At 51.2% G+C, this 18,193-nt stretch overlaps 2 protein-coding genes across 2 annotated transcripts; both read right to left on the bottom strand.

Annotated features, from left to right (window-relative positions):
• Positions 1-1,669: 1,669 nt before the first annotated feature.
• LOC126035581 (uncharacterized) lies at positions 1,670-10,798 on the bottom strand. The gene is made up of 4 exons (XM_049794226.1): positions 10,636-10,798; positions 4,338-4,732; positions 2,843-2,947; positions 1,670-2,012 (listed from the first exon to the last, which is right to left on the bottom strand). The coding sequence occupies exons 1-4, from the start codon at positions 10,796-10,798 to the stop codon at positions 1,848-1,850; spliced, it is 828 nt and encodes a 275-aa protein (XP_049650183.1). The 3' UTR covers positions 1,670-1,847.
• A 2,276-nt stretch (positions 10,799-13,074) lies between these two features.
• LOC126035498 (uncharacterized) lies at positions 13,075-17,650 on the bottom strand. Its single transcript, XM_049794151.1, has 3 exons — positions 15,743-17,650; positions 14,248-14,352; positions 13,075-13,417 (listed from the first exon to the last, which is right to left on the bottom strand). Exons 1-3 carry the CDS (start codon positions 16,217-16,219, stop codon positions 13,253-13,255), a joined length of 747 nt encoding a protein of 248 aa, XP_049650108.1. The 5' UTR covers positions 16,220-17,650; the 3' UTR covers positions 13,075-13,252.
• Positions 17,651-18,193: the final 543 nt, after the last annotated feature.

Genomic DNA, 18,193 nt, shown 5'->3' with positions numbered 1-18,193 from the left:
CTGTTTTCATCAGTCTCCCCAAATGTCCCCATCCCAACCCTCAGGGTCCGCGCGCGTAATTAACTTTCAGATTTGGGTAACACTGGGGGGCTTTTTTGCTTGCGCGAGCATAATTTCAATCTTTCGTTCTAATAGACGCGCCCGCTCCTTTTCTCGTTTCAATTCCGCCTTCAAACAACCTATTTCCCATTGCTTTTTAGAATTATCCTTTGCCAGTCTGTCAGAATCACTGTTTTGGTTTTGCGCTTGAATCAAGCGGGCGCCTAGGATGGCAATCATACTGCCTTTGCCATCTCGACTACTTCTGCGGCATTGTTCTATTCTCTCCACGACCGCTGCTGGGTCGGACCACTTCTCCTTTGCCCATTCCATACCTGGGGGAGAAGGGCTACAGCCGTGCCTCCGTAATAATTCCTCTATTAACATCATCCTGCCGACTATGCCAATTTAATGTTACGGAGGCTCACGCAATCAAATCCAACAGGTGTTAAAAATCAGATCTATTCTTCAGTAAAAAAGTTAGTTAGAACCACGATATCATTAGTGAACCACAGGCTCAATGATGTAAGGGGAATTAGTACTACACAGCCGACTTAAGAATTCTTAAGGTCTAAAAATGATGACTCAAAATGCGCATATCCCTCACCTACAAGATGAGGGCTCTCAACCTCGAGGAGTTACCTAGGGCGGCGTCCCGACCCAAGGGGAGAGTCCCTGACTGCAGACCCGCTGCTCCGAGGAGGACTGACTCAAAATGTCCTCCGGCGGGGCCCCATTTATACCCTTGTCGAATCTGATCTGTGGCCATTTTATTCCCCATTGCCCAAAAGGTCAACACTTCCACGTACTGACGCGTGTCGGATTGGTCAGTTCGGCTTTCAACCTGCGGCCTCTAGGGTTTGGGGTTTTTTTCCTCTCCTCCCTGTCCAGAGAAGTTTCGTTTCCTGTCGGGGTGGGTGTACCTGCCACACTGGGATGGAGGTAACTTTCCCCATAGCAGCCCTCATAGTGCTGTGCTTTGTAGTTGTAGCTAGAAGGATGTTGATAACACACCAGTGTTTTGGCTACTGCTGAGCAGTGCTCCCACAGCACGGAGGCTGTCTCTCCAACCACCCCCACCCCCAAAGTCCAGTAAGCTGGGGGTGGGCAAGAGGTTGGGAGGGGACAGAGCCAGGACAGCTGACCCAAACTGACACAAGAGATATTGCACTGTGCTACGGAAGCACCACAGCTGCCGTTCAGACCGACTCTTTTCTCCTACCGTATCCCTCCTCACCAGAAAAGGGATATCAACGGGGCCTTAGCACACAGCCATTGATAAAGCGATCCAACAGGAGCCGGATGCTTCCACCGCATTGCACTGTGCCGAAACCACCCTTGTACGGCATGCCTGTAGCGTCACATACAGTATTTTCTAAAGTTTTAGCAGCAGCCTACACTGGCTTTACGTACATTTGCGTACCACTTCCAAAGAGCTAAGAGTTTGCTTCCTGCACGACGCAGGAGACTGCTAAGCGGTTCCAGCATCACGCTTCAAATGACGGGGCAAATCATTATCTGTCTATAGAACACTGTTAACAGAATGAAACGTTCCACATACTTACACTCTGGGGAGACAACGTTTTAACTTGCAGAACTATTTCCCTCAGTAAGACGCACAAGACAGAGGTGATATCCCCATGCTAAATCTTTATTGTGCAACTGCTGCTCAAAGCTTTCATTACCTTCCACAGACACACGTCACCAAAAATTAGACGTCAACAGCGGCTACTAGACTGACGGGCAACAGACAAAATCCATTCAGTGGCAATTTGTACACGTGCAGCAACTCTTGCGGTGCAAAAATCTCAGCCAGGCGGCCAGCCCAACTGACGGCCACCCAGAATATGTAGATGTACGTGACAGACAGACTGCCCACCCTCGGGCCCTTCATCCACAACCATCCGGAATCCATTGGTCAGGCCCAGGTGAGCAGCACGCTTCTTGCCAACAATCATGAAATGCCCAAGAAGCTGGAGAAGGAAGTACAAACCCATAAATAAATAAAATAAAAAGCCACACACAAAGAGGGGAGAGGGCAGGAAGGGAAGGACTGGGAGCAGAGAACCACCCAGAGAAACCAGGTAGCCAATTCCTAGCAATTCAACCGTTGCGCTTCAAATTACCATCTGTCCGCCCGCCCGCAACTGACATTTTCCAAGCAAAGCTACAAAGACCGATTATGATTATGCACACTGTGTGTGGGGGGGTAGGGGTGGGGGAGAAGAGCCATGCCATTTTTTTCAAGCTGGACAGTAACGGACTAAAAAACGGCCACAGAAGCTAAGTTTGTCTCCGGGTTAAAGCCCCCATTATATCTTCAGGCAACATAAGCAATTCTGGTGGAAAATAAACTTTAGGCTGCCTTTTGCGTGGGTTTACAAAGTCTTTGAACTTGACTTTCACAGCCAAGAGTGAAGCATCCAGCACCTCTCAACCAGCTTTGCCCTTCCTCACCCCTGACCTGCCAAAAACCCCAAGCCCTCTTCTCCGTATTAGAGGAAGTACTGCTACTCTTACTCTAAACCACGACGACAGGCATCAGACTGCGCTCCAAAACAACGCTGCATTTTGCACCAGAAGTACATACCCAGGGAGGAGCGTTGCTTTATATCGCTACTTTTAGCCAAAAAGCTCAACTCCATTACAAGCTAGAGGCAAAAGATTATAGCGCCAGAAAACCCACAATAGCCTACTGCGTGTGCCCTATCAAGAGGGAAAGGGGGGTGGGAGAGAGAGCCTAGTAAATTAGGAACTAATTACAGGTACAGTTTAGCCCACAGAAAGCTTCCGCAGTACTTACAGATTCACCAGAATCTTCTGCGTCAGATAACCCGATAATTGGCTCCTTAGGCGTGACTAGGAAAAGCGTCGGAGCTTGGGGCGAAAGATCACGGAACGCAAGGCGCTGGAGGAAGAGTAAACAGTGAAAACGCAATTGGCTTCAGAGAAAGGCAATAGCTTAAGCAAATCAATACGCCCCACCAAACTCGTACAGAAGCAGATTGCCAGATACCCCAAACGCAAGCCGAAACGTTGATTTTTCTTACGCGATATTAATACTTTCTATACACAAAATACAACGTATTTACAGAGCCCCCTCCAGAAGTGCACGCAAGATGATGGGGGCAAGGAGACGGGCCAGGACTTCAGATTAGCGACCTCCAGTATGTTTCAATTTGGGCTGATCATTTCCTAAGCAGTTTTTCTATTCGATGTGGTCCACCACAGAGGCAGGAGACAAACGGCTTAACTGAACCAGCAAAGAGTTTGGTGAAGTGGAAGATCAGCGGCCACTCGTTTGCCATGCGACAGGGAGCTCAAGTATTGAACAAAAGCATAATCCCAGGAAGCCTGCGAGTGCCTAGTACGAGCCTGTCTTCTGTATTGCACGTAAACCCTACCTTCAAAAGCAGAAGGCATCCCTAACTGTTAAGAACAAAATTATACGGGATACTAACTTAAAGTTAACATCGTGCAGGCAACGGCTGCATTTTTTTCCCCACAGTCTAAGCAGCTCGCTCTAGTTCCTAGCACGTTGTGGTGCGCCAGCATCCGCAAACCTCGCAAGCATGCTGTTATCACGGGCCCACTTCACCACAGAAACAACATCTGGGAAGCTTTTGCAGCCCGCAGGATGACCGGTTTCTAGCTTTTTGTTAAGAAAAATAAGAAAAGCTGCAATTCTTTGCTTTAATAATCCAGTTTGGGGGGTCAGAAACAAAGCCTAGCACAGCAGAGCCGTGAAATCTCTCTAATGCTGTTACGAGGCACATCGAGACCTGCATTTCTCCTGTGCAGAACTAACTCATTACGGTCCCTACTCTGGTTTCAAGACTATCATCCCACACGAGGCAGGACCACTCCCATCCCTCGGCAGCAAACTTTGCGCGACTTGCAGTGCCAAAGGGATATCAGGCGGCAGACGTCTGCGGCTGCCACCAAGTGCGTTCCCGTCAGAGGCCCTCCTCTACGCACGCGCACGACGCGGTGGGGCTGGGAACCGAGGCGAGCCGGGCAACACCGGCAACCCGGTACGCGCCGCAGCAGCGGGGGGCGGGGGGTACCGAAGAAGCGCGATGTTTTAGGGATGGTGCAGTAGAGAGCGCCACAACCCAGAGAGGCCCCGTCCGTCCCTCCACCCACCCACCCACCCGCCCGCAGCAACGCCGCCACCCGCCCTGCCGCGCTCCCGGGCACCGCGCAACGGGGCCTCGGCTCAGGGTGCCTGCGAGCGCGGGGGGAGGGGGAGGGGGGGAAGGGAAGAGGAACCGCGCACAGAGCAAAGCCGCGGCTACCTCCTCGTCCTCGTAGATGACGTTGGCGGGGAAGCGCCTTGCCGGTGATCCTTCCGAAGACAGTAGTGGCGCCACCGGGCCGGGCGGCCCGCGCCCCAACAATCTCGCCAGCCGCGACAACGCCCCTTGTCGTCCCCGCGCTTCCTCCACTCGGCCAGGCCCTCCGCGGCGCCCGTTGGGCCGCCAGATCGCCGCCGGCCGATCCCGCGTCTCGATTGGCTGTCCCGTCTGTCGTTGCCGCTTGTCCCCGCCCCCTTGGCGGGTCCGCCCTCGTCGACCTGGCGCTTGCCGGGGCTCAGGGACTTTGCGTGCCCCCGGGGCGCGGAGGGATCCGACCGGGGCGCGGAGGGATCTGTCCCGTGTAGTGCTGAGACCCTGCGGGCGGGCAACGAGGTCTCAGAAGAGGCTGTTGTAGCTAGAAGTACCATTTCTTGTTATTTATTACCGCATCAAGTCCACCCCAAACGTGCTTGTGGCTTTTCGGTGCTGCTCCCTCCTGTCAAATGACTGCTTTTGCCAGGGCAGGGCAGGCCTTAACTTCTCAGAACATTTCGCAGAACCAACAGAAGTTGCTCTAAATTGTTCCCTGAAAGCCCCGCTTCAGTTGCAGACGTTTCTAAGCTGCACGCCTCCTGGGAGAAAATAAAATACAAAGCCTGTGTTCAGCACTGGTGGCTTGAGGGCTGGAGGGCAGATCAAGACAGGATTTGCGCTAAGCTGGGTAGGAGGCTTTGAGAAAAATAGGCAGTGCCCCCAAAGCTGCCCAAGGGTGGCCTGTGGTGCCCTGCGCCTATTACAAATATTCTGATAAGTTAAAATTTTATATAACCTGGGTTTCATCAAAAGGTAAAGATTGTAGAATATAGGGCTTTGAAGCGCGCAATGTAGTCATCGAAACTTAGGAACGTACAAAATGTGCTGTATGCAGTCATAAGAAAATACGTATTGTCTAAAATTAGTTAACCATAGAAACTTCGACCGATTTGTTAGTTTGTAGTGTTTTGTCCTAAGGAACTCAGAGAGATCGTTATGGACCTTAGTTCTGTTGCTTAGAAACCCCACGTTGATCAAGATTCCAGTTAGTGGAATTAAGTAAGATTAACCAATGAATGTTTTAGTATAAGAATATTGAAAAGGTGGTGTGACTGAGGGCCAATCACTAGAAACGTTAAATTCAAGAATTAACATTGAATGTACTTTTATGTAAATCTAATACATGATGGCGAAAATCGTACTGCGCGGAATCACATAAGAGAGGTCAACTATCGGACAAAGTGAGGAAGACTATGGAAGACCACCAGAGGGCTTCTGAAGACCACCAGAGACTTCACCACGCCTGCGTAAAGGGACATTTACATATGCTAATGATTTATCGGACAGTTGATGATTATGTATGACATTTCCCAGAAATTTAGTGACTATGTATAACAGGTGTGTATTTAACCTGCATGATTAAACCAGACAGGTGCACACACTAGGTGGAGTGATCCCCTGTGTGCCCAGCGCTGCAATAAAGAAGTGCCTGCTTCTTAACTTCTCATTGCTGGTAAGGAGTTTTATTCCGGATTTCGGTAACACGCCCCCGGGGATAGTGAGCAATTTGATTGGTCTACACAACTGTCTTGTAACATACATAAACCCCGCTTTCCTCTATATCGGGCTAAGGATATCCTTAGCCTTCTTTGCGGCAAGGGCACATTGTCGGCTCTTGTTCAACTTGGTGTCCACCAGGAGCCCCCCACGTCCTTTTCTGCAAAGCTGCTTTCCAGCCAGTCGGCCTCCAGCATATACCGGTGCATGGGCTTGTTCCTCCCCAGGTGCAGGACTTGTGTACGTTCAGGTTCCTCAGGTGGTCTCGAAACGGATCGTTTCCTACGATGGGAGGGCCTTGAGGTTCAAGGACTTGAGAGATGTGGGAACAGTGGTTGCCAGAGAAAAGGGAGGAAAAAAGTCGTTGAGTACCTCAGCCTTCTCCATGTCAGTTGTCACTAGATCTCCCGTCGTCTTTATCGGAGGGGGGTGGGGGTGGCGTACGTTTTCTTTACTCTTCCTTTTCTGACCAACGCACCTGTAGAAGCCCTCCTTATGATTCTTCACATCCCTTGCCAAATTCAGCTCCAGCTGTGCCTTAGCTTTCCTGATCCCATCCCTACACACCCGGGCAGCATCCCTATATTCTTCCCAGGATGCGTGTCCCCGCTTCCACTGCCTATGCATTTCCTTCTTGCGCTTCAGCTCGACCAGAAGGTCCTTCCCCAGCCACGCTGGTCTCCTGCCTTCCTTGCCTGATTTCTTACGCATGGGGATCGAGAGCTCTTGTGCGCTAAGAAAAACGTCCTTAAAGAGCTGCCAGCTCCCTTCTGCTCCTTCTGCACAGTGGCTTCCAACTCCTCCTCTTTGTTACCCATGCTGCGTGCATTGGTATAGAGGCACTTCAGCTGGGCTGTCAACCGTGTCACCTTTGTGGAGGATCAAGCCCCAGTTCCTTTGTGGCATTTCTCAAGTGTTCCCCTGTTGGTTCCTAACGCATCAGCAGCCCCTCGCTCTTCTCTGTTGCTCAAAACTCCATCCCCTTCCCCCACTGAGTCTAGTTTAAAGCCCTCCTTGTAAGTCTGGCCAGCTTGTTGGCGAAGACCCTCTTGCCCCGCTTGGTCAGGTGAATCCCATCAGTTCCCAACAGACCCGGCTTCTCAAAGGCAGATCCACGATCATAGAAGCCAAAACCTTGAGCATGGCACCAGCTACGCAGCCAGGCATTCACCTGTTCAATTCGTCTCCTCCTTCCCGGACCCCTTCCTCTGACTGGGAGGATAGAGGAGACCACCACCTGTGCTCCTGATCCTTTTAACATTGCTCCGAGGGACATATAGTCTCTTGGGAGGGTTCTAAGTTGCCTCGCCAGACCCTACGCGGAATAGTAGGAGCAGATGATAATCCACAGGGTTCACCAGGCTCGGCAGCCTCTCAGTGACGCTGCCCTGGTTTCAGCTGGGATAGAGTTAATTGTCTTCCTAGTAGCTGGTACAGTGCCATGTTTTGAGTTCAGTATGCGAAGATAACACTGATGTTTTCAGTTGTTGCTAAGTAGTGTTTAGTCTGAAGTCAAGGATTTTTCAGCTTCTCATGCCCAGCCAGCGAGAAAGCTGGAGGGGCACAGGAAGCTGGGAGGGGACACAACCAGGGCAGCTGACCCAAAGTGGCCAACGGGGTATTCCATACCATGTGATGTCACATCTAGTATATCAACTGGGGGGGAGCGGGGGGGGGATCGCCGCTCAGGGACTAGCTGGGCGTCGGTCGGCGGGTGGTGAGCAATTGCATTGTGCATCACTTGTATATTCCAATCCTTTCATTATTACTATTGTCATTTTATTAGTGTTATCATTATTAGTTTCTTCTTTTCTGTTCTATTAAACCGTTCTTATCTCAACCCACAAGTTTTACTTCTCTTCCCGATTTTCTCCCCCATCCCACTGGGTGGGGGGGGGGGAAGCGAGTGAGTGGCTGCGTGGTGCTTAGTTGCTGATTGGGGTTAAACCACGACAACAGGGTGCTAGATGATCTAATCTAGGCTCCCTTTCCCACAAAAGGATGGACCAGATGATCTTTCCAGGTCCCTTCCCACCTGGGCTGCTCTAGGATTCTACGATTCTTCAGTGGATCGCTGTTTAATAACCCTTTGCTCGCTCTGGTTTGGAGCAAGGTATCGGCAATGTTGCCTGCGAGGCGAGACATGAATTCCACCAAGCGCCACAGACTTCTAAAACGTATGGTAATCACCCAGTCTCTCTGAATGTATAAGCCATACCTAGCTTCTTCAAAATTCCCCCGCCCCCAGAAGTGGGAACACTTTCTAGATACCTTAGGGAGTTAACACAGACAGAGCAATAGATGTTACCTAGCTCAATCATTCAGTAAGCAAACACTGCACCAGTGCAGTTTCAAGGAAACATCATATGTCAGTTTCCATCTACCTCAGGTAAACCGTTTCCATCTCCTCCCCGGGAAGACTAAATAAAGGTGAAGTCCTCGGGTCACTTACACGCCCGTGTCACCAAACTTCACCCGATCGCTTGGGGATATAGAAGAGATGAAGACGCCTTCCAGCGGGCGTCTCAGATGCCTCAGTAACGTAGGGTTCAAGGGCAACAAAGGATCGCCCTGCTTTCCCATGCCCGTCTCCCTTTTCTAATGGCTGCTAAAGAAAGATGAAGTTTGCCGTCTCCCTGTGATGTAGTTTTGGTTTGGGTCTGGCTGGGATGGAGGTAACTTTCCCCATAGCAGCCCTCATAGTGCTGCGCTTTGTAGTTGTAGCTAGAAGGGTGTTGATAACACACCAATGTTTTGGCTACTGCTGAGCAGTGCTCCCACAGCTGACTTATCCCTTCTAGGTATGCATACCATTTCCTAACTGTGGCCTTTTGGGCTGCTCCCTCGGGAGGAGGCGACCCATTGAGGACTGAGTTTAAGAGAGGGAAAGGGCCCTGTGCCATAACATCTTGTGATGTGTGCAGCTTTTCAGCCTCCTTAACCGCTCTAGTGAGGCAAAGGACCCCCTTTTTCCCAATCTGAGTATCGTTGTTCAGTCTCCTTACATGAAGTGGAAGAGAATAATAAAGGCCTAGCTGGTCCTTGCGGGCCCTTTTGAAACACGCCACAGTATGAAGCATGTGCGGCAAATCCCCATTCCACCCTTAACGGGTCTCGCGGGTGCAACGGGCCTAGTCTCTGGTAAGCCTTAAGCTCATCTTTCAAAGTGTTAAGGGCTTCCGTATGGTGCAAAGTCCAATCCCATTTCCTATTGTTTTGGAGCAAGTCATAGAGAGGGCGGGCAATCACTGAGAACCCTGGTATATGTTTTCTCCAGTAGCCCAAAGTACCTAGCAGCTGCTGTAATTCCGTTTTATTGCCCGGAGTCTGTCCCTTTTCAATAGCTGATAGAGTGTCGTCGGGTACCGCAACTGCTCCAGCTATCCACCGTGCCCCCAGGAATTTAATTTCTTGTCCAGGACCTTGACATTTAGAAGATGGAATGTCTAGCCCATTCTTGACTAACAGATTCCAGATGGCCTCAGCCACTTGCCCTACCTGTTCCTTGTTATCCCCACCGACTAGGATATCATCTATATATTGATATATGTGAACACCTGATGGCACTTCCACAGCATCAAGAGGCTTGGCTAAAGCATTGTGGGCAATAGTGGGGGAATGCCTCTATCCCTGGGGAAGCCATTTAAAAGTGTATTGTGTCCCCTCCCAACTGAAGGCGAACTGGGGTTTGTCCTCTTCCCTTCGGGGAATCATAAAAAACATATCCTCGACATCTAAAGCAGCCATCCATGGGTGGGCCACGGCCTGTATTGCCGTTACTATTGAGGTTATGCTCGGAACAGCAACAGTTAATGCTGGCGTATTACTGTTCAATCTCCTATAATCAATTGTTAGTCGCCACCTCCCATCCGGTTTACGGACTGGCCAAACAGGAGAATTATAAGGGGAATGTACGCAACTTGTCATCTGTCTCTTCTCAAGGTCATTACTTCCTTCCGAAATACCCCGCTTGGCAGCGGCTGGCAGCGGGTATTGAGAGACACGGGTTACCTTAGATTGCAGTAGTGCAGGAGCAACCTGCAATGTTTTCACATGGGTAGCCCCTGCCCCTCTGCCCCCAAAGCTCCACACCCTGCCATTGGGTAGGTACCACTGTTTGCCCGCCAGCACATCGAATCCCAGTATATTTCCCTCATAGGGGCTCAAAGCCACTTCCACAGCAGTCATTCTCTTTTCCCCAGGTAGCCAAAGTTGAGTTCGAGCTATGGGACATTTTTCTGCTGCTCCTGTCACTCCCGTTATGTTTATAGTCTTTCTCGATGGTTTAATCCCTAGCTCATTAGCTTGTCGTTTGTTTAAAATGCTAATTTGGGCTCCCGTATCAATTAAAAGTTCTAAACTTATCCGTCTTGGACCCACAGGAATGTGTATACAAGGCTCCTTATCAGCAGACCATTGGCAAGAATCCGCCACGCGCATTGGGCGGCCTGAACCCCAGACCCCAACTTCTAGTTTTTTAGCCCTTCCAACTCCCCTCGCAGTGCCGCGAAAGGGCTCAGTTTCTCTTCCCCAGGGGGCGGGGTTGCTGCCGCTTCCCTTTGGTCTCTAGTTTTCCCCGCCAGCAGTTCCACCAGCTTCCGGATGTCGTCAGCGGCCTGCCCGTGCAGCATGGCTCGGGGTGCCCCCAGTGCCAATGCTGTCCGCCAGAGACCATTCCTTCCGGGATCGTAGTTCCGACCCGGCCGACCCCAGGAAGGAGGCTCAGGCTCCCGGGGGGGAGGCCGTTCGGGGCGGCGTTTACGACTGGCTTGCCGGACCTTCCTGTTACCCTCCGCGCCACCGCTCGGCTCCGCCCATCCCATCTCGCGCCCGTGAACTACTATGCTGTGCAGTACTTCCGCCCAGGTCATCCCGTGCGCGGGCGGGTTCTGTTGATTGCGCTCAACGGCCCCCTGAATTCTTTCTCTGAGGGACTGGACGTGTATTTTTAAAGCATCCAGCAGCCCTCTAATAAGGGGTCTAAGGGGTGGCGGGGGTCCACCGGTACAGCCATCGCTATCCCTTGCTGCCCTCTGTCGTACATGCCCTGAACACAGGCCGCCTTTTGCACTCCCTCCGTTACCTCCCACAGTCCCTTTACCCGGATAGTAACAGGTTCTCCTCTCTCCTTGGGGTCCACACCCCCAGCCCAATAGGCTACTCGGGATGTTATCGACTGATCACCCGCCGGTCCGTCACTCAAAAACACTCCCGGTCCCCAGAAACCCCTCGCTTTGTCATCACTCAATAGTATCCAATCTCCCCCAGTTAAAGAAACCCTCCGCAAATACTCAGCTTCGGTTTCGCCCGGCTTGCGTGAAAACTTAGCTTGTAATTCACTGAGTTCGGGTCCCGTCCACCGTCCAAGGGGTCGTGCAGACAGTGGCTCGGGGGTTCCCACCGTGCGGACCCGTGTGCCTTTCTGTTTTAATAAGGGGTCGCACGTCCCTTTCCTCCAAGTCCTCTACCTCTTCAGAGCTGTTTTCATCAGTCTCCCCAAATGTCCCCATCCCAACCCTCAGGGTCCGCGCGCGTAATTAACTTTCAGATTTGGGTAACACTGGGGGGCTTTTTTGCTTGCGCGAGCATAATTTCAATCTTTCGTTCTAATAGACGCGCCCGCTCCTTTTCTCGTTTCAATTCCGCCTTCAAACAACCTATTTCCCATTGCTTTTTAGAATTATCCTTTGCCAGTCTGTCAGAATCACTGTTTTGGTTTTGCGCTTGAATCAAGCGGGCGCCTAGGATGGCAATCATACTGCCTTTGCCATCTCGACTACTTCTGCGGCATTGTTCTATTCTCTCCACGACCGCTGCTGGGTCGGACCACTTCTCCTTTGCCCATTCCATACCTGGGGGAGAAGGGCTACAGCCGTGCCTCCGTAATAATTCCTCTATTAACATCATCCTGCCGACTATGCCAATTTAATGTTACGGAGGCTCACGCAATCAAATCCAACAGGTGTTAAAAATCAGATCTATTCTTCAGTAAAAAAGTTAGTTAGAACCACGATATCATTAGTGAACCACAGGCTCAATGATGTAAGGGGAATTAGTACTACACAGCCGACTTAAGAATTCTTAAGGTCTAAAAATGATGACTCAAAATGCGCATATCCCTCACCTACAAGATGAGGGCTCTCAACCTTGAGGAGTTACCTAGGGCGGCGTCCCGACCCAAGGGGAGAGTCCCTGACTGCAGACCCGCTGCTCCGAGGAGGACTGACTCAAAATGTCCTCCGGCGGGGCCCCATTTATACCCTTGTCGAATCTGATCTGTGGCCGTTTTATTCCCCATTGCCCAAAAGGTCAACACTTCCACGTACTGACGCGTGTCGGATTGGTCAGTTCGGCTTTCAACCTGCGGCCTCTAGGGTTTGGGGTTTTTTTCCTCTCCTCCCTGTCCAGAGAAGTTTCGTTTCCTGTCGGGGTGGGTGTACCTGCCACACCGGGATGGAGGTAACTTTCCCCATAGCAGCCCTCATAGTGCTGTGCTTTGTAGTTGTAGCTAGAAGGATGTTGATAACACACCAGTGTTTTGGCTACTGCTGAGCAGTGCTCCCACAGCACGGAGGCTGTCTCTCCAACCACCCCCACCCCCAAAGTCCAGTAAGCTGGGGGTGGGCAAGAGGTTGGGAGGGGACAGAGCCAGGACAGCTGACCCAAACTGACACAAGAGATATTGCACTGTGCTACGGAAGCACCACAGCTGCCGTTCAGACCGACTCTTTTCTCCTACCGTATCCCTCCTCACCAGAAAAGGGATATCAACGGGGCCTTAGCACACAGCCATTGATAAAGCGATCCAACAGGAGCCGGATGCTTCCACCGCATTGCACTGTGCCGAAACCACCCTTGTACGGCATGCCTGTAGCGTCACATACAGTATTTTCTAAAGTTTTAGCAGCAGCCTACACTGGCTTTACGTACATTTGCGTACCACTTCCAAAGAGCTAAGAGTTTGCTTCCTGCACGACGCAGGAGACTGCTAAGCGGTTCCAGCATCACGCTTCAAATGACGGGGCAAATCATTATCTGTCTATAGAACACTGTTAACAGAATGAAACGTTCCACATACTTACACTCTGGGGAGACAACATTTTAACTTGCAGAACTATTTCCCTCAGTAAGACGCACAAGACAGAGGTGATATCCCCATGCTAAATCTTTATTGTGCAACTGCTGCTCAAAGCTTTCATTACCTTCCACAGACACACGTCACCAAAAATTAGACGTCAACAGCGGCTACTAGACTGACGGGCAACAGACAAAATCCATTCAGTGGCAATTTGTACACGTGCAGCAACTCTTGCGGTGCAAAAATCTCAGCCAGGCGGCCAGCCCAACTGACGGCCACCCAGAATATGTAGATGTACGTGACAGACAGACTGCCCACCCTCGGGCCCTTCATCCACAACCATCCGGAATCCATTGGTCAGGCCCAGGTGAGCAGCACGCTTCTTGCCAACAATCATGAAATGCCCAAGAAGCTGGAGAAGGAAGTACAAACCCATAAATAAATAAAATAAAAAGCCACACACAAAGAGGGGAGAGGGCAGGAAGGGAAGGACTGGGAGCAGAGAACCACCCAGAGAAACCAGGTAGCCAATTCCTAGCAATTCAACCGTTGCGCTTCAAATTACCATCTGTCCGCCCGCCCGCAACTGACATTTTCCAAGCAAAGCTACAAAGACCGATTATGATTATGCACACTGTGTGTGGGGGGGTAGGGGTGGGGGAGAAGAGCCATGCAATTTTTTTCAAGCTGGACAGTAACGGACTAAAAAACGGCCACAGAAGCTAAGTTTGTCTCCGGGTTAAAGCCCCCATTATATCTTCAGGCAACATAAGCAATTCTGGTGGAAAATAAACTTTAGGCTGCCTTTTGCGTGGGTTTACAAAGTCTTTGAACTTGACTTTCACAGCCAAGAGTGAAGCATCCAGCACCTCTCAACCAGCTTTGCCCTTCCTCACCCCTGACCTGCCAAAAACCCCAAGCCCTCTTCTCCGTATTAGAGGAAGTACTGCTACTCTTACTCTAAACCACGACGACAGGCATCAGACTGCGCTCCAAAACAACGCTGCATTTTGCACCAGAAGTACATACCCAGGGAGGAGCGTTGCTTTATATCGCTACTTTTAGCCAAAAAGCTCAACTCCATTACAAGCTAGAGGCAAAAGATTATAGCGCCAGAAAACCCACAATAGCCTACTGCGTGTGCCCTATCAAGAGGGAAAGGGGGGTGGGAGAGAGAGCCTAGTAAATTAGGAACTAATTACAGGTACAGTTTAGCCCACAGAAAGCTTCCGCAGTACTTACAGATTCACCAGAATCTTCTGCGTCAGATAACCCGATAATTGGCTCCTTAGGCGTGACTAGGAAAAGCGTCGGAGCTTGGGGCGAAAGATCACGGAACGCAAGGCGCTGGAGGAAGAGTAAACAGTTAAAACGCAATTGGCTTCAGAGAAAGGCAATAGCTTAAGCAAATCAATACGCCCCACCAAACTCGTACAGAAGCAGATTGCCAGATACCCCAAACGCAAGCCGAAACGTTGATTTTTCTTACGCGATATTAATACTTTCTATACACAAAATACAACGTATTTACAGAGCCCCCTCCAGAAGTGCACGCAAGATGATGGGGGCAAGGAGACGGGCCAGGACTTCAGATTAGCGACCTCCAGTATGTTTCAATTTGGGCTGATCATTTCCTAAGCAGTTTTTCTATTCGATGTGGTCCACCACAGAGGCAGGAGACAAACGGCTTAACTGAACCAGCAAAGAGTTTGGTGAAGTGGAAGATCAGCGGCCACTCGTTTGCCATGCGACAGGGAGCTCAAGTATTGAACAAAAGCATAATCCCAGGAAGCCTGCGAGTGCCTAGTACGAGCCTGTCTTCTGTATTGCACGTAAACCCTACCTTCAAAAGCAGAAGGCATCCCTAACTGTTAAGAACAAAATTATACGGGATACTAACTTAAAGTTAACATCGTGCAGGCAACGGCTGCATTTTTTTCCCCACAGTCTAAGCAGCTCGCTCTAGTTCCTAGCACGTTGTGGTGCGCCAGCATCCGCAAACCTCGCAAGCATGCTGTTATCACGGGCCCACTTCACCACAGAAACAACATCTGGGAAGCTTTTGCAGCCCGCAGGATGACCGGTTTCTAGCTTTTTGTTAAGAAAAATAAGAAAAGCTGCAATTCTTTGCTTTAATAATCCAGTTTGGGGGGTCAGAAACAAAGCCTAGCACAGCAGAGCCGTGAAATCTCTCTAATGCTGTTACGAGGCACATCGAGACCTGCATTTCTCCTGTGCAGAACTAACTCATTACGGTCCCTACTCTGGTTTCAAGACTATCATCCCACACGAGGCAGGACCACTCCCATCCCTCGGCAGCAAACTTTGCGCGACTTGCAGTGCCAAAGGGATATCAGGCGGCAGACGTCTGCGGCTGCCACCAAGTGCGTTCCCGTCAGAGGCCCTCCTCTACGCACGCGCACGACGCGGTGGGGCTGGGAACCGAGGCGAGCCGGGCAACACCGGCAACCCGGTACGCGCCGCAGCAGCGGGGGGCTGGGGGTACCGAAAAAGCGCGATGTTTTAGGGATGGTGCAGTAGAGAGCGCCATAACCCAGAGAGGCCCCGTCCGTCCCTCCACCCACCCACCCACCCGCCCGCAGCAACGCCGCCACCCGCCCTGCCGCGCTCCCGGGCACCGCGCAACGGGGCCTCGGCTCAGGGTGCCTGCGAGCGCGGGGGGAGGGGGAGGGGGGGAAGGGAAGAGGAACCGCGCACAGAGCAAAGCCGCGGCTACCTCCTCGTCCTCGTAGATGACGTTGGCGGGGAAGCGCCTTGCCGGTGATCCTTCCGAAGACAGTAGTGGCGCCACCGGGCCGGGCGGCCCGCGCCCCAACAATCTCGCCAGCCGCGACAACGCCCCTTGTCGTCCCCGCGCTTCCTCCACTCGGCCAGGCCCTCCGCGGCGCCCGTTGGGCCGCCAGATCGCCGCCGGCCGATCCCGCGTCTCGATTGGCTGTCCCGTCTGTCGTTGCCGCTTGTCCCCGCCCCCTTGGCGGGTCCGCCCTCGTCGACCTGGCGCTTGCCGGGGCTCAGGGACTTTGCGTGCCCCCGGGGCGCGGAGGGATCCGACCGGGGCGCGGAGGGATCCGACCGGGGCGCGGAGGGAGACGACGTAGGGCCAGGCCGCGGAGGGATCTGTCCCGTGCAGTGCTGAGACCCTGCGGGCGGGCAACGAGGTCTCAGAAGAGGCTGTTGTAGCTAGAAGTACCATTTCTTGTTATTTATTACCGCATCAAGTCCACCCCAAATGTGCTTGTGGCTTTTCGGTGCTGCTCCCTCCTGTCAAATGACTGCTTTTGCCAGGGCAGGGCAGGCCTTAACTTCTCAGAACATTTCGCAGAACCAACAGAAGTTGCTCTAAATTGTTCCCTGAAAGCCCCGCTTCAGTTGCAGACGTTTCTAAGCTGCACGCCTCCTGGGAGAAAATAAAATACAAAGCCTGTGTTCAGCACTGGTGGCTTGAGGGCTGGAGGGCAGATCAAGACAGGATTTGCGCTAAGCTGGGTAGGAGGCTTTGAGAAAAATAGGCAGTGCCCCCAAAGCTGCCCAAGGGTGGCCTGTGGTGCCCTGCGCCTATTACAAATATTCTGATAAGTTAAAATTTTATATAACCTGGGTTTCATCAAAAGGTAAAGATTGTAGAATATAGGGCTTTGAAGCGCGCAATGTAGTCATCGAAACTTAGGAACGTACAAAATGTGCTGTATGCAGTCATAAGAAAATACGTATTGTCTAAAATTAGTTAACCATAGAAACTTCGACCGATTTGTTAGTTTGTAGTGTTTTGTCCTAAGGAACTCAGAGAGATCGTTATGGACCTTAGTTCTGTTGCTTAGAAACCCCACGTTGATCAAGATTCCAGTTAGTGGAATTAAGTAAGATTAACCAATGAATGTTTTAGTATAAGAATATTGAAAAGGTGGTGTGACTGAGGGCCAATCACTAGAAACGTTAAATTCAAGAATTAACATTGAATGTACTTTTATGTAAATCTAATACATGATGGCGAAAATCGTACTGCGCGGAATCACATAAGAGAGGTCAACTATCGGACAAAGTGAGGAAGACTATGGAAGACCACCAGAGGGCTTCTGAAGACCACCAGAGACTTCACCACGCCTGCGTAAAGGGACATTTACATATGCTAATGATTTATCGGACAGTTGATGATTATGTATGACATTTCCCAGAAATTTAGTGACTATGTATAACAGGTGTGTATTTAACCTGCATGATTAAACCAGACAGGTGCACACACTAGGTGGAGTGATCCCCTGTGTGCCCAGCGCTGCAATAAAGAAGTGCCTGCTTCTTAACTTCTCATTGCTGGTAAGGAGTTTTATTCCGGATTTCGGTAACACGCCCCCGGGGATAGTGAGCAATTTGATTGGTCTACACAACTGTCTTGTAACATACATAAACCCCGCTTTCCTCTATATCGGGCTAAGGATATCCTTAGCCTTCTTTGCGGCAAGGGCACATTGTCGGCTCTTGTTCAACTTGGTGTCCACCAGGAGCCCCCCACGTCCTTTTCTGCAAAGCTGCTTTCCAGCCAGTCGGCCTCCAGCATATACCGGTGCATGGGCTTGTTCCTCCCCAGGTGCAGGACTTGTGTACGTTCAGGTTCCTCAGGTGGTCTCGAAACGGATCGTTTCCTACGATGGGAGGGCCTTGAGGTTCAAGGACTTGAGAGATGTGGGAACAGTGGTTGCCAGAGAAAAGGGAGGAAAAAAGTCGTTGAGTACCTCAGCCTTCTCCATGTCAGTTGTCACTAGATCTCCCGTCGTCTTTATCGGAGGGGGGTGGGGGTGGCGTACGTTTTCTTTACTCTTCCTTTTCTGACCAACGCACCTGTAGAAGCCCTCCTTATGATTCTTCACATCCCTTGCCAAATTCAGCTCCAGCTGTGCCTTAGCTTTCCTGATCCCATCCCTACACACCCGGGCAGCATCCCTATATTCTTCCCAGGATGCGTGTCCCCGCTTCCACTGCCTATGCATTTCCTTCTTGCGCTTCAGCTCGACCAGAAGGTCCTTCCCCAGCCACGCTGGTCTCCTGCCTTCCTTGCCTGATTTCTTACGCATGGGGATCGAGAGCTCTTGTGCGCTAAGAAAAACGTCCTTAAAGAGCTGCCAGCTCCCTTCTGCTCCTTCTGCACAGTGGCTTCCAACTCCTCCTCTTTGTT

This window comes from Accipiter gentilis, chromosome W (genome assembly GCF_929443795.1).
Source record: "Accipiter gentilis chromosome W, bAccGen1.1, whole genome shotgun sequence".
NCBI classification, from domain to species: Eukaryota; Metazoa; Chordata; class Aves; order Accipitriformes; family Accipitridae; genus Astur; species Astur gentilis.
Note: the sequence above shows the minus strand (reverse complement) of the source record. Positions and strands in the feature narration are given on the sequence as shown.